The 15,706-nt window shown below is 44.8% G+C and overlaps 1 protein-coding gene across 7 annotated transcripts in view; it reads right to left on the bottom strand.

Moving 5' to 3' along the window:
• Positions 1–294: 294 nt before the first annotated feature.
• Positions 295–15,706, bottom strand: part of MAP3K13 (mitogen-activated protein kinase kinase kinase 13) — a 162,064-nt gene continuing 146,652 nt past the window's right edge. For all 7 annotated transcript variants that reach the window (XM_087861469.1, XM_087861470.1, XM_045776633.2 and 4 more), the window contains 4 exons: positions 13,348–14,134; positions 9,387–9,457; positions 6,758–7,055; positions 295–5,944 (listed from right to left, as the gene is read on the bottom strand). In XM_087861469.1, coding sequence (XP_087717595.1) covers positions 5,843–5,944; positions 6,758–7,055; positions 9,387–9,457; positions 13,348–14,134 — 1,258 coding nt within the window. In that variant the 3' untranslated portion in view covers positions 295–5,842. The remainder of the gene's footprint in view (positions 5,945–6,757; positions 7,056–9,386; positions 9,458–13,347; positions 14,135–15,706) is intronic.

Here is a 15,706-nt window from a genome sequence, read left to right as displayed (position 1 = left end):
GAACTACAAGATGGGCAGCAGGAAAGCTGTGGGAAGGCAGGAGGGCACCTGTCCAGGCTGTGACAAAACAATTAAGAAGACACTATGAGGAAAGAAAACAATGGTTTCCCTTCCTTCTGTGGGTGTGTCTGAAACAACAGCCACAGAAACCAGCTTCTCCACACCTGGCTTTCCTGGCTGCAGCACACCCTGACAGGTCCTCCTTTCCCTCAAACTCCGACAAGTGCCAAGACCTGTGGAGGCAGCTTTCAGGACACACACAGCACCTTAGGAAAAGACAGGACCAGAAACGAGTGCAGCACACTTTTTGTTTAATTCCATGCATTGCTTTGCTTCGATCGTCGCTCTTGTTGCCCTCACCGTACAATTGCTCAGTACAAACAGAGCTGGCATCAGAAACCACAAGGAGCAGGGGACTGACGGCACTGGAGACCCGGGGGAGACAGATGAGAAAGCTCATTTTGAGACTTAACCACAGAAAACAATTTGCTTCAAGTTGACCGGAACTCAAATTATTGCAATAGAGAATCCAAGTGGGTCTTCCCACTTCCGGAGTCTCAGAAGAGGGCGCTCTGGAGATGGAGAGCCACCCAGGTGATACGGTCCCTAGGGGACCTCTTCCTAAGAGCTTGCACATTCTGACTGGGGCCCCTCTGCATAGAACCATTGGGGGACCCTCTCTGCCAGCCTGGGGCCAGGAGCCCGCGTTCCCCTGAGCGCTGTGAAGTGGCTCCAGAGAGTAAGCCTGGGCTTCTGCCGGAAGTTTCCTTAGAGCAGCCTTGCATCCACGTAGGGGCTTGTCTTTGTGAAATCCTGCCACGATACCCTCATCATGTGACAGTTAAGCCTTACCCCAACTCGTTTGAGGTAACCCTGTTGCTCAGAGTAGTGCTTTGAGAGCTCCCCTCTTCTGCCACCTGTCCCTGAGAAGTGTTCCAGGTTCCAGAAAGGTCTTCCACTCAGCAACCTCGTTCATTTCAGTCTGAATAGGTGCTTGTAGTATTGGCTGTAGCATGCAAATAAGCTGACTAATGTAATTCTTATGCGCTAGTCCAGGAGGTTGGGACATTGGTGGTAGGCGTATACTAGGGCATTTATTCTATGAAATCAGCAAAGAAGAAAAATCTTGCTGCCTGGAAAGGCACTAAATTCATACTGACAGTACAAGTCAAAGTCTTAAAAAGAATATCACATTGTTTTGGTGCATCAGCCTCAGAGTCTAAGAAGCAAGTAACTGGGACTTAACACATTAACTTTGTTCATAGAAGGGAAGGGAGGAACATGCTTACTGAACACAAAGAAATGATGTAAATGAAGAGACACTTCGGAATTCCATCCATCAGTGATTGGAAATTATTCAATTGGAATTGTCATCCAAAAGGGCAGTGGGTGGAAGCAAGTGGCCTTTTTCCTGCCAATGGTGCTGACCCCCCAACAGCCACAGGGTGGGCTCCATAAGGAGGACACTGGTGTGATCCTGTCACTCTCCCTTCAGGGCTAACTCAAGATATCAAACCACCCTGAGAAAATTAATTAATGAGCTTATTAGGGTTGGGATGCCAAAACGGATCTCCCCTTCCACACCAATTCCAATCAAGTGGTAGTTGTTCCCAGTGCTCTGTCGTGAGAGGTTCTGAGGCTGTGTCCAGGCGGGGTAGGAAAGAATATGGCGGTCAATAAATAACATCAGTCTTGGGTGTTCAGGGTGGAGGTGGTAGACGGCGGTATGCAGTGGTGTTTTGGTTTCCGGCTTAGTGGAGGAACAAAACAGCACACTATACTGCAGAGCAGGGCAGGAATTCCTTGGATTCGAACTATGTTCTATTCTGGAGAATTCAGTTCCAGGAAGTTCAAGTGGGAACATTTTACGAAAAGGGGGAAAACTTGAGACAAAAGGGCGTGGAGATAAAAAAGTAAATTATTTGATCAATAAGGATGCATTCACACGGAAAGGATGTCAAAGCTTCACAGCAGGGGAGGGCATTTAAAATTGGGCTGGTATCAGGAAAATCCAACACCATCATATCTATTACTTGGGGTAAGAGGGAAATTTAGTACAATGAGGCCCTGAAATGTATGTCCAATACTTATTAAGTCCCACTAAAAAAATCCTTAATTCTAGAAGGATGATTTGTTGAGATGAAAGTTTTTAAATATCTGAAATTCAAGTAGGCTGTACCAAGTCATCTTACGACAGAGCTAGCTAGCATCTTTACCCTTTTTGAGTAGGAGCTCACACATTCTTGCAAACAGGTCGAAACTTCACTGTCGGTAAGATCTATTATTTCAAAGTGGATGTCGGCTTCTCAGTCCCTCTGCTAAGCAATTTTAATGGGAATTGTTATCAGAGGACATGATCTAGAAATAGATGAAAATCAGAACCAAATGTTCATCTGCAACACAAATGAAAACTCGTGATCTTGCAGTCAGTCAAAAACAGATGCTAAATCAATGTGAACGCTCATCCCAAGGGGGTTAAACTTTCAGTCAGAACTGAAGCTTGAAATCACAGTCTTGTGAGGCTCCTTACAGCGTGTTGCGCAGTCCTGAGGACTGACGAATCGGCTCTTCGATTCCCTGAGCTCCGGATGCAGCACTCCTCAGATGACTGGAGTTGTTCTCAAAGAAATACACACTGATTCACAACTGTCCTGGTTAGCTCAAGGCAGGCAGTGAAGGGCAAGGCTGGGCTAGAGAAGGCTTTTAACCTAGACTATGGACACTGTTGTCTTCTGAAGCCTCTAGTCACTTCTACTAAAAATAAAAATAAAAATAAAAAATGTTCAATGTGGAACTTTATTCAACTCTTGACAATACAGTGAATGACTAAAGATTCAACACTGTCTATGATCCTAACATGCTGATAACAGTAAATCCAGATAGATATATGTGGCATTATCATGACAGGCAGTCAAGAAGGAAATTAAAAAAAAAAAAAAGCAAAATTATGAGGTATCAGGTGTGGGTTTTCTAGGAAGACCACCACTGAAATGTGTAAGACAGAAGCTGTCCCTCATGTTTCTCTTTTGCCACTAGAGGTGGGCAAGAACTGGACAAGCTGACATGTGTTTTACGTTGGAGAGAAAGAGGATGTAGACTTGTAGCCTCTCTGTTTCCAGAAGTGATGAAGCAGAGAGATTCACAGTACAGTGTGGTCTAAAGTCCAAGGATGGAAACTATGGCCTTTCAAGGTACTTTTCCAGCTCTATGACCCTCTAAGTGACTAGGCCTCTTTCTAGAATTTCTCTAGTCTTTTACGGGATGACATCACAGCTAGGCATTTTATGTCAGTGGCATGACATATATACCATATATACCATATATATATATTTTCAGATGTTTCTCTATTCCCAGCCAGGAGAAAAAAAGGTTTTGGTGCTATGGACCCAGCAGGAAGGAGACGACAAACTCCTGCCCGCTCTCAACGCTGCCTAACCGACAGGCCCCGGGCAGCAACTCCCTAGGTCGGTTCCTCCCACGGTACTAAATAATTCTCTTTTTGCTTCTAATGTAGTCCCATGATTTTATTTCTTAAGAAACGTGAGAAAGTGTACAGCTTTTGAAGTATCTGTCCATCCGCTCAGTCATCTGCCCACCCAGGAGCTTTCCGGATCAAGTCAAAAGCACAGTGTATCCACCGGGCTCCAGGGCAGAACCCGCGCCCTCGGATGATTGTTGCTGCATACAGAAAACTAGGGAATACAACTAAGATGAATCCCAGGGAGCTCCCAAATGGCAGTTGCACTTTCATTCCTTCCTAAAGATCATAAAAAGCCATCCTTGTTCATGGTTAGCAATACACACAATCATTGCGCTACACTGTAAACCACACCTTCTGATCGACAGAAAATGAGAATGATAATTATTATAAAATAAAATAACAACAATAATAATGCCATAACTTAAGATCATTCATGTAGTCCAGCTACAGAATTTATACAAAATGGAATAATTTAATGCAAACAATACTGCTCTCTGTATAAGTTAAACATTCTCCTTCAATCCTACCTAAGAGCTATAAATTATAGACACTAAATTTTAAGTCAATGTCTCAACATAAAGTGTAAACAAATGGAGGGATCAAACAAGCAACAGGAACTGCTCTAAATCCCCTCCACCTTTCCTTTTTGGCTGACGCAATCAGTGACACCGAGAGGGGGCAACGGTTTCATCTGTGTTGGAAATAGTTTAATACCTGTACATGTAAGTCTTTCCTAACGTCCCACATGGTGCAGTGTCAAAGAGTTGAGCCATGGTCTTCAGGTCTTGAGCCTAGAGAGGTTGTCTGACAGTAACCTATCTTGGAGAAAGAGATGGAAACTAGGCCAACACCTGTTTTTATATAAAATTCTAGATAAAAATTTCCTTGAAGCTGAGGCACCATGAAATACCTTGGGGTGCTTTTCAAAGCCTATGAACCCAGAGCCAAGCAGAACCTCATGCCTTGAACAATGTCAGATCTTTCTAATTGCTGCTCAGCATCAGTTGTTCTTTCTAGAAATGTCCAAATCCAATGATTCCAAACTGCATTGATCCAGAGTGCAGTAAAATACACTTTACAAGCTGCATTTAATGAAAATGCTGTTGTGGTGGGAAAGGGGTTGCCTTCTGCAAGTTGTTTATTTTGCCTTTCTGCTGCTAGTGGTAGCCAGGCACTAAAGCTTCCCGGATAGAATGAGTTAATGAATGAAAACAAGGTGGGTGGTTTGGGGCTGGACATTGGACAGGCTCACACACATGCTAGCTGCCTTCAAAGTCTGTTCTGTTTGAATCAATATGACTCTAGTAGACAAGCAACCTGGTTCCACAGAGGGGCGGTCCCATCTTCTGCATGAAGCTGAACTGAGACACCGTGAGAATGTTGTGTCACAAATTCCACATTTGCTTTTCTAATACTGTTGTCAATCTCCTTTTTCTCTTATCAGCAACCCCCGCCTTTTCTCCTAAAGGAAGTGGTCAACAGGTGGAAAGGAAATAGGCTACAAGAAAATGGCACTTGAGTTCCAAAAATCAAGACATTGGTCAAGGTCACGTATTTGTCAAGGTCAGGACGATGACGGCATTAAAAAGGGAAGTATTTGTCAAAGACAAGGTGTGATGCTCTAGGTCTCACTACCAAATGCTGCTTCAAATTTTAACAATGAAATCAGCTTCCACAGGTGTAGCTGCCCTCAAAGACCTTGGGTGCAAGTGTCTGGTCACCAGCCTTTTCTAGGCCATCTCCATCACCCATGTGGACAAGCGGATTGAACTTAATGTGCTCTGTTCACAAGTTACCTGGAATGGCTTTTCCTTTGTTGTTCTTTGTTTTCTAAAATAATCAGTCTGTCTTGCTCCGGCTCTTCTTCAGTCACTTATGGCCAAAAGAACTGGTCCCCTGTTCAAGTAGCAATAATACCTCCTGGCCCCAGAGATTCCCAAGGGTGTTGCTCCTAAATTCCACTTCTTTTCTTTCTTCCTTTATCTCTCTCTCTTTTTTTTTGCAAGAAATTATTGTCTCTCTCTATATATCATATACAGTTCACTCTTTACAGTACAAAGTGTTAAAATGTCAAACAAAAATAAATATCAATGTTACAGTAGCTAGAATATTCAATAAAATAGATCCCTGCCATTCTTGATTGAAATGTTCAGTGAGACTTAATTTCATTTGGATATTTTTTTCCAGAGATTTGCGAAGTCTCATGTTCCTGTTATTGCAGCTCATTTCTAGGGGTAAGAAAGATGGGACAGCTCTCTTCCCAGACAAAAAAGCAAGGAGAGAGGGGAAAGAGTCTGGTGGGGTGGGAAGGATTTGAAATGCCAGTAGAGTCATGAGATCTTCCAGATGGGTTTTCTTCCATTACCAAGTAGCAGAGCTGTAGTGTTTATTGGTCCTAACTGTGGCATCAGAACACTCTCCGTCGGAAGAGTCACAGTCCGATTCTTCAAACTGCATAGGATTCTGCAAAGTCGAGACAAAATAAAACCTTAATTCATTTGGGCAATCACTTAGTAAACACGTATCGGACGCCTCCCACATGACAGGCACTGTGCTGGATTGCTGGCTAAGATAAATGAGACCAGGTCCTGCCCCTGCGTGGCTTCTGGAGAAAGAAGACCTAGAAATGCAATGACGGCAGCGATGATGACGATGATGATGGCAATCACAGCAGGACCACCTCAGTTCTGCTTGCATCGTGTGGGCTAGGATCTGGGCACGGCTGTAAGTGCTTTCCGTCTAGAAATTCACCTAATCCTCACAAACACTCCAGGAGACACATGCTGTCATCACTCCCACTTGCACACAAGGGCACTGACCTACAGAGAGGTTAGCAGCGTGCCCCGTGTGGCGGGGAGTAGAGAACCCTGGCTGGGCTTGGCAGCCAGGCCGTCGGATGCCGGGTGCGCACTCACAGCCACTATGCTGTCGTGCCTCCAAAAACAGGGACTGTCCTGTGCTGTGCAGGAACTCAAGTGTCCCCTGTGCTATGAGGGCATCATCCAGGGGACAGTGAGGACATGGAGGAATGAGATGGGGTCAGGAGGAGGTCATGTTTGGACCTAATCTTCGAATGAAGGCCTGAGAAGTTCAATGTTTGTGCCTCATGTGGGAGAACTGCCCTTAGTTGAGGGAGCGCTGCGGAACTTGGTACTGCTACTTACTGCTTGCAGACACTTGTTTCATCTCATCTACTAAATGATTTTTGCAAAGGCCTTAGGGACCCAGGCATGCTCTAACCCCAGAGAGCTCCAGTGACGAGGGGAGAAGGCCCACCTCATAGCCACGTTCCTCTGCACACAGCTTGCCCAGAGACATCTGCGTCTTCACGCGGCGCACAGCGCACTCCTTGTCAGAGAGCCCGTCCGAATGCGAGGATATCTCAATGGGGATCTCTGGCGTCTGGGACAGCAGGTCGTCTAGCTTCTCGGCCAGGCGGTCCTCAAGTTTATCCGCTAACTCATCAGGACTGTTGGAGTGGTCACTGGTATTTCCCTCCTCTCCGTCAGACACAGAGAAATTCTCGGAGCTAAAGGTTGAATACGACTGGCAGCTGCTGATACAGCGATGGGGCCTAGAACCACAAAGAACCATTGGATCTTCATCACAGGCTCAACTGCTGATCCTCCCTTGTCTGTCAATCATAGCCTCGCCGAGGGGTCATCTAGGTGTCTCCCGACCCCTGAGGGAGGTTCGAATACAGACAGATGGATACTCTTTAATTTTAAAGAAGAGAAGAAAACGTGAGTCTCCCTTTTCGTTTGGTTTGTATGGTGATGTGGCTAAAATTATCCCGCAAAGCTGACGGCTACAACCGGCCTGTGGAGAGCTCAGCGGGTCTGATGGCCGCGCGCACGCGCACGCACGCACGCACGACGTGCAGCTGTTTTCCCGTTTACGCACAGACCTCCCGGATACTTACAGGTAAGGCGGCCTGGGGAGATTCTGCGGTCTAACTCATTTCTCAGACCCTGACACTGGAGCCAGAGCCGGAGAGTGACTTGTTCCAGGCGACACCACCAGAGAAGGCGGAGCTGCAGCTGGGGCTGGGTCTGCTCAGAGCCCGCGCCACGTCACTCTACCCCTCCCTCGACCCCAGCTGCATGGCGGCCCGGAAGGCTGAGAGCCTTCGCCCTGTCAGCTGACCCCCGGTGGGAATGAGCTTGGAAGGAACATTCACTCTGCTAATGGCTCATTCCAGTTTAGCTCAGATGAGGCCAAATCTGTGGGGGGCAGCGGGAGGAAGAATTTGCAAAAGCTCATTTCTTTCCCATTGTTCATAAGTAGACTAGTAAATAAGAATGCTGTGAGCTTACATTGGTTTCAAAACAAAACAAAACAAATAATAAAAAGAAGACTGCCTTTTCCCTCTGTCATTGTCTGATATTTCTCTATCTCTTAGTACGAAGTGATTTTGATGGCATATGATCTGAGGCTTCCAATGACCAGAACAGGTGATAGGCTAAGTTTGGGGGGAAGGGGGAATCAAGGACACCTGAAAAGAGCCCATGTGGGAAAGGGAAATTAAAGTAGGATTCACACAACATCTCAAGGCCGATAACAGAAAGGGAGAAAAATGTTATAATATGAAAAGCAAAACCATGCAGGAAAAACATAAATATAATTTGCAGCTAAAAATGGGAGGAAGCCATGACGTGGGCCGAGTTCATGGTGTGTCATGGGAACAAGGCTGGGAAGTAATGTAACTGTGATGTCAGTAGAGTGAGTTCAGAGAATGAAAAGACATTTACTTGGATCCAATCTCACTGCATAGGAGAAACCAAGGAGACAATACGGTAGCAAGAGCAATGTGGGGAAGAGAACAGATCTCATTTTTGGGCAGTGTGGGGACCCAAAATACAATTTACCAAAGGAGTCCCTTGGTTTGCAGAGAATTCCTGTTTCTGGGTAGGTACACAAGCCTTCCTGGGGGGGTTCTTAGAGCCTTACTCTTCAAGAACAGAACATGTAATCTCAGAAAAGGCTTTCTTGGAGGAAAACTAGCTTCCCTACTCCTACATAAAGGCAGCTCTTCTTCTAGAAGTAGGGGGATGTGGTCCTTCTTAAATTTAATCCTAACAGCAAAATTATTCTTTCTGGCTAGGCAGGAAGCTATTTTTAAGGCTGAGCTGAAGGACGACTAAACCTAATTAATTATACTTAATTTGAGGCGTAATATCCAAAGGCATGGAGAGAGCTATGGACTGAATTGTGTCCACCCCCCACCCCAATTAATATGTTGAAGCCCCACCCCTAGTGTTACTGAATCTGGAGATAGGCTCTTAGGAGGTAATTACGGTCAAATGAGATCATAAGGGTGGAGCCATAATCCCATGGGCCTGTGACCTAATAAGAGGAAGATCTCTTCCGTTCCCTTCCCTTCTGCACCCCCTCTCTTCTGTAGCACCACCCCCCCCCAGCCCTCTAAGGACACGGCAAGAAGGTTGCTGTCTGCAAGCTAGGAAGAGAGTCCTCACCAGGAGCCCTGATCTTGGACTTGCAGCCTCCAGAATTGTGACAGGTAAATTCCCATTATTTAAGCCACTCAGCCTGTGGTACTTTGTTATAGCAGCCAGACTAATACAGGGAGGTTTGCCAGAACCCCATCAGATTATCCACAAAATAGCCTGCTCATCTCTCAAAATGCCCACTCCATTCTCAAGTGTAACCTTGAATCCATATTTATGCTCCTTATCTTGAAGTTCCTAAGAAATGAATTCTGACGAACTAGGATCTGCTGTGTATACTGAGGGGCCAAAATGTGGCAACGGGAAAATAGGAATGGTGAATTCGAATCTCCATATAAGGTGGTTGTTCGAAGGTGACCTGTGACTGAACGGGAGGTAGGCAAACTCAGGATTTCCCCCATTCCAATGAAAGCAGGACATATGTTTGTTGGTTTTACCTCTGTCTTCGTGGAAATTCAACTTCACTATCTACTTCTCCTTCTTCCTCTTCTGAGGAGTCATCGCCACTCTGAGGAGAACAAGGAGAAAGAGTTTTATCTCAATCTGTCTCTCTCTCTCATACACACACACAAACACACACACACACACTCCTTGTAAAGATTTAATTATAATCAAAAGGCATTGAAAAGCAGTTTTCTGAGTGTCATCTTTAAACATATATATTTTCAGGGGCACCTGGGTGGCTCAGCTGGTTAAGTGTCAACCTTCGGCTCAGGTCATGATCCCAGGGTCCTGGGATTGAGCCCCATGGTGGGCTCCATGCTCAGCGGGGAGTCTCCTTGAGATTCTCCTTCTCCCTTTGTCCCTCCCCCACTCGTGCTCTCTCTCTCAAATAAATAAACTCTTTAAAAAAAATAAACATATATATTTTCATTCATTCATTCTGCAACCTTTCCTCGTTGTCTATGACAGGGTCTATACTAGGTGCTGGAAGACACACAGAACTGAGTAAATGTGAGTTTTGCCCTCCAGTAGGTAAGGACTCCATGAGACTATCCAAGGTAAGTAATGGGGAGGAGAAATTAGAGAGAAGGTCTTGGATTTGGGGGCAGTCTCTTGTAATCCTTGTCATTCATGGTCCAGGCCCTGACACAGAGACTCCACCAAGAAGTGATCTTTCAGTTCTTTAAAAACCCAACAACTACTTTTCCCCTTCTATGTACCAATCACCTTTTCACTAATATTATAGTTACTACGCTCATTTGCACTACTAAGGCATACATTATTTGAGGGTCAAACTACATCTTGTATAGTGTTTCTCATTCCAACCTGAATACAAAACAGGTGCTTAGTGCATTATGGAGTCAGCATGTTGGTAAGGATAAGGGAGCTCCGGTTGGGACATACGAGGCCTCATGATTGCCAGGGCTCTGTGGTTACTCTGAAAGGCTGCATAAGTGTCTTGTCTGAGAGATGATCTTCCTTCACAGGGAAGAGTCCATCTCTCTTCGAGAACATAAGAACAAGTACACTTAAAATCAACTGTCCTTACCCACAGAATCATGATGCACTGGATTACTACCATCCATTGTGAGGTGGGTAATTGGGTCCAAGCAACTGTACCAAAGGTTGAGGATAATTTACTTTTAAAGTCAGTTTTAATATACCATTACTCTTACCCATTTGTATTCTGATATGCTTTTTTGAGTAGAAAGGACAGGCATGGGGTTATACTGACTGCCAAGATGAGCATTTATCCGAGGCACTGTGGAAGTGGATCTCATTCAAGAGAAGTTGAACTGCCCTGTGGGAGTACTGTTCCAGTGAGGCCAAATGTATATGGTGTGCGCTCCCTGGCCTGCCAGCCCACAGAATGCAGCAAAATGGCATCAGAATGGTTCAAAGATACATGTTACTCGGGAGCAGACTGGGGTGACTGCTAAAGGGTACAGGGTTTCTTTTTGGGATGATGAAAATATTCTAAAATTGCTGATAACAGTGAAGAAAAGAACTGAGTGGTACATTTAATGGGAGAACTTTATGGTATATGAGTTATATCTCAATAAAGTTGTTACCAAAAAATACATGTCATTGACCATATAGGGGTGGGGGAGCAGAGATCAAATGAACCCAAATTCACCACCCAAAACACAATTTAATCTCTGGGAATGCTTTGTCAGCAGCAACACTGTATGTAGGGGAGGAAATGCAGTTCTGAGACAGTAGCTCTGAGCCACAACTTTTTTAAAAAATTGAAGTATGGTTGATTTACAATATTGTATTAGTTTCAGGTGTGTAACATAGTGATTCAACAATTATATATATTAGGCTACACTTGCCAAAATAAATACAGTTATTATCTATCATCTTACAAAGTTATTACAACATTATTGACTAAATTCCCCATGCTTTTCTCTTCACCCCTTGTGAGTTATTTTGGAACTGGGAGTTTGAACCTCTTAATCCCCTTTACCTATTTCATCCATTCCCCCACCCCCCTCCCCTTTGGCAACCACTAATTTGTTCTCCATATTTATGACTATTTCTGGCTTTTTGTTCATTTGTTTGTCAGAGTCCACATGTAAATCCACATGATATGGTATTTGTCTTTTTCTGTCTGACTTATTTCGCTTAGCGTAATACCCTATAGGTCCATCCATGTTGTCATGAATGGCAAGATTTCATTCTTTTTTTATGGCTGAGTATATCCCATTGTATATATGTATTTATGTATGTATGTACACACACACATACACACACCCCACATCTTCTCGATCCATTCATCCATTGATGGATGTTTCCATATCTTGGCCATTGTAAACAATACTGTAATAAACACAGGGGTGCATATATTTTTTCTAATTAGTTCTTTTGTTTTCTTTGGGTAAATACCCAGAAGTGAAATTTCAGGATCACATGGTATTTCTCTTTTTAATTTTTTGAGGAACCTCCATACTGTTTTCCACAGTGGCTGCACCAGTTTGCATTCCCACCAACAGTGCACACAAGTTCCCTTTTCTCCACATCCTCTCTAACTTGTTATTTCTTGTCTTTTTGATTCTAGCCATTCCAACAGGTATGTCAACTTCTTTTTTTTTTAAAGATTTTATTTATTTATTTGACAGAGAGACAGCCAGCCAGAGAGGGAACACAAGCAGGGGGAGTGGGAGAGGAAGAAGTAGGCTTCCAGCGGAGGAGCCTGATGTGGGGCTCGATCCCAGAATGCTGGGATCACGCCCTGAGCCAAAGGCAGACGCTTAAGGACTGAGCCACCCAGGCGCCCCTACTTCTTTTAAACGTCTAATTGACTGAAACATACTCATTTACATTTTAGACCCTTTCATTCCTTCAACTCACTCCTGATGAATGCTGACGAGATGAAGCAACGCTGAGAACTGAGTGGGTGTTTGCGCTGTGCTAAACACTTTTCATACCTAATCTTATATTTAACTCATTAGCAGGATGAGGTAACATTTTTGGAAGGTTGTTACGTGCCAGGCCTTGTTCTAAATGCTTTATATGTATTAACTGATTTAATCTTCACATCAACCAATGTGGCAGGGTCCCCTATGCACCCCATTTATAGACAAGGACACCAATGTTCATAGAGGTTCTAAGTGAAAGAGCCTTGCTTTGAACTCCGATCTCTCTGGCTCCCAGGTTCATACTCTTAACTACTATAGTAGAATGCCTCCAAGCTAATAAAACCTAGGCAGCCAGTGCGTGAGGAGGAGAGGAACAGGTTTCAGTGATGGAGACCTCACTGGGTCATGATGGTTATTAATAAAGGCAGTGTTTTCCAAAATCCATTGGTTTTTAGAAATATTTTATTCTTTCTTAAGTAGGCTCCTCACCCAACGTGGGGCTTGAACTCATGACCCCAAGCTTGAAAGTCACATGCTCCACTGACTGAGCCAGCCAGGCACCCATCCAAAATATCTTGTGAAGAAAGCTAGATCTATGGGATATTAATAAGATGTTATTTTTAAAGCCAGTATGGCCAAATAGGTGAGGGAATGGCTGGATTAAACGAGGAACTGTATGATTTTTTACAGCCTAGGATTTGTTGATGTGCACTAGGAATCCCCAAGAAAGGACAGAGAATACTATGTTTTTCAAACTTGTTTTATAATGGGATCCTTCCTTCTTGTAATATCCATCAGGACTAGGCTAGGGTAATTCTAATTTTGATTACATATCCCTAGTATATGGTTATTTATCTATTTTCTAAATTAGATACATTTGAATCAGCCCTCTGGTTCAGCAGTTCCCAAAGCGCAGTCTCTAACCTATCACTTAAGCAGCGTGGCAAGAGAGTACTGAAAGTCAAAGCAACTTCTGTTTATGCTTTTGTCATCTCTTCCCTTTACAAAATGGACATGTGATGCAGGTTTTCTCATGTGCACCACATGCCAGGCTCGGACATGCCATGAAGCTGCTGCTGGCATTACAGCTTACCTTTTGCAGGGGCCTTGTGTTTCGAGGTAGCACTGGGGGGGAGATGTGATGAGGAATGCCAAGGGATGACGCAGACCGACGGCCTTTGAATTCATTTTCTTCCATTTTCTCAGAACCTCGGGCATCTTCCGAGAGGGGATTATGTGCTGGTGACTTGAAAAGGTCGGGGCTCCTCCCCACCGGCTCAGCAGAGGGTATGTCTAAGGACCCACACTGTTCTGGTCTGCACTGGAGGCAGGGGTCATAAGGGTCAGCCTGACAACAGCCCCATGGGCCAGCCGGGCCCTGGTCCGGCTCAGAGCTTCTCCAGCAGTCTGCTGCCATGGCCGTGGAGATGAGGTCAGGGCTGGAGCCAGGCATCTGTCTCTGAGCATGGTTGCTGAGTGGGCTCCGCAGGGCTGCTGCAGGGCCAAAATACCGCAGGTTGTTGGCGCACGTTGCAATGTCCTGTCCATGCATATTGAGCCTGGGATGGTGACTCTGAGACGTGGCAGGAGGGGTCTGCTGGTACTGCTGCTGCAGAGGGTGGTGGTGATGGGGAGAAGGGTACTGGGGCTGAGCGTGGTGTAGATAAGTGGGATGGGGTGGATTTTCCTGGGCTGGCTGGTTTTTCAAGATCCCGGCAAAGTCACTATGGCTGCCTCTGCTGTTCCCTCGGCGGTGGCGTGGTTTGCTCCGATACCGGCTCTTGCTGCTTGAGGTGGACATTTTGGGACTTCCGGACAAAGGGGACGCAGTGGGAGCCACCTCCATACTGGGGATACCTTCGGATCTCAACAGATCTGGCCTGGGAGGAAAGAAAAGATTTCGTTGTAAACATACGAAAACACATTCATGTTTGGGGAAATGTAACCCAAACCTTAAAATACACACACCCTTTGAAACAGCAGTCACGTACGCAGGAATTTATCCAATGGAGGTCACAGATGTGCACGACGATGTATGTCTGAAGTCGTTATGTGAGGGACTATAGTTTAACACAGCAGAAAATTACAAGCAACCTGGATGTGCACTATAGAGGACTTCCTTCATTCCTTCTGGAGTTTCTTCTGTGCCTTACTAGCTGAGTACCCGACCCCCTTTAAATTCTAATTCTACCCTACAGGTTTCTTGATCTCTTCCTTATAACCTCAGCTACCAGCCTGGTGCCCACGTGCCAAGGCAGAGCAAGGGTTTGCCCACGATCAGAAATCTGTCTGATGATGGGTCTAGACAGATCCCACGGAAGATCACAAATCACACAGGTCTGGCACAAGAGAGGGAAACCTCAGGTTACTTAGGCAAGAGGCTAAGTTCAGGGACTTTGGTCTAGACATGGTCTCCTTGAGGTCTGGGACTAGGTCCATCCATCTGTGTATGGGAAGGACACTAGCAGGGAGCCTTGCTCACACTCAGTATTCAAACATATTTAAAGAAGGGGGGAAAGGGGTGGGGACTGAGGAGGGGGAAACAGTACAGAGCCTAGGAGGTTGGACAGAGCCAGCAAGAGAAGGGCTTGTGAGGAGTGGCCTGGCAGGGTCCTGGCTCTTCTCCTAGCCCTGTTTTCGAGTGCTCACTGGGCTGGTCATGAAGATCATGTGCAAGAGTGAGCCAGAGCTTGAAGGTACACCTCGCACGCACTGATTTCAGGGTGCCCAGGCAAGCAGTCGATGCTTTCTGAAGCGATGGACTGGCACGGGCAGAGACGTGAGGATACCGGATAGCGCCACTACTTCCCTCCTTCTTTGGGACCAAACAGACACAGATCTTCAGATTACAGAGCTGGAGGACCCGACTTTTTTTTTTTTTTTAACAACAGAATCCTTTCCTCAAATGAATTATGAGAAACTCAGTATATAAAATAGATTTAGTAAGAGAACAGACTGGTGGTTGCCAGAGGTGGGGGATGGGGGAATGGGTGAAATGAAGGAAGAGGGTCAAAAGATACAAACTTGCAGTTATAAAACATCTAAGTCCTAGGATGTAATGTACAGCATGGAGACTATAGTTAATAATACAGTTGATCCTTGAATGATGTGCACAGTCAAAAATCCAGGTATAACTTTTGACCCCAAAAAACTTAAAAATAGCCTACTGTTGACCAGCTGCCTTACTGATAACATAAACGTCGATTAATACATATTTTGTCTATTATATATAATGTATACTGTATTCTTAAAGGAAGCTAGAGAAAAGAAAATGTTGAGAAAATCATAAAAGAAAATACACTCATAGTATTGTACTGCAAAAAATTCACATATAAGTGGACCTGTGCAGTTCGAACCTGTGTTGTTCAAGAGTCAGCTGTACCACACTGTATATCTGAAAGTCTCTAAGAGATCTTGAAAGTTCTTATCACAAGAAAAATATATATAACTAT

Source organism: Ursus americanus, chromosome 4 (genome assembly GCF_024610735.1).
Source record: "Ursus americanus isolate L20-20 chromosome 4, mUrsAme1.1.p, whole genome shotgun sequence".
NCBI classification, from domain to species: domain Eukaryota; kingdom Metazoa; phylum Chordata; class Mammalia; order Carnivora; family Ursidae; genus Ursus; species Ursus americanus.
Note: the sequence above shows the minus strand (reverse complement) of the source record. Positions and strands in the feature narration are given on the sequence as shown.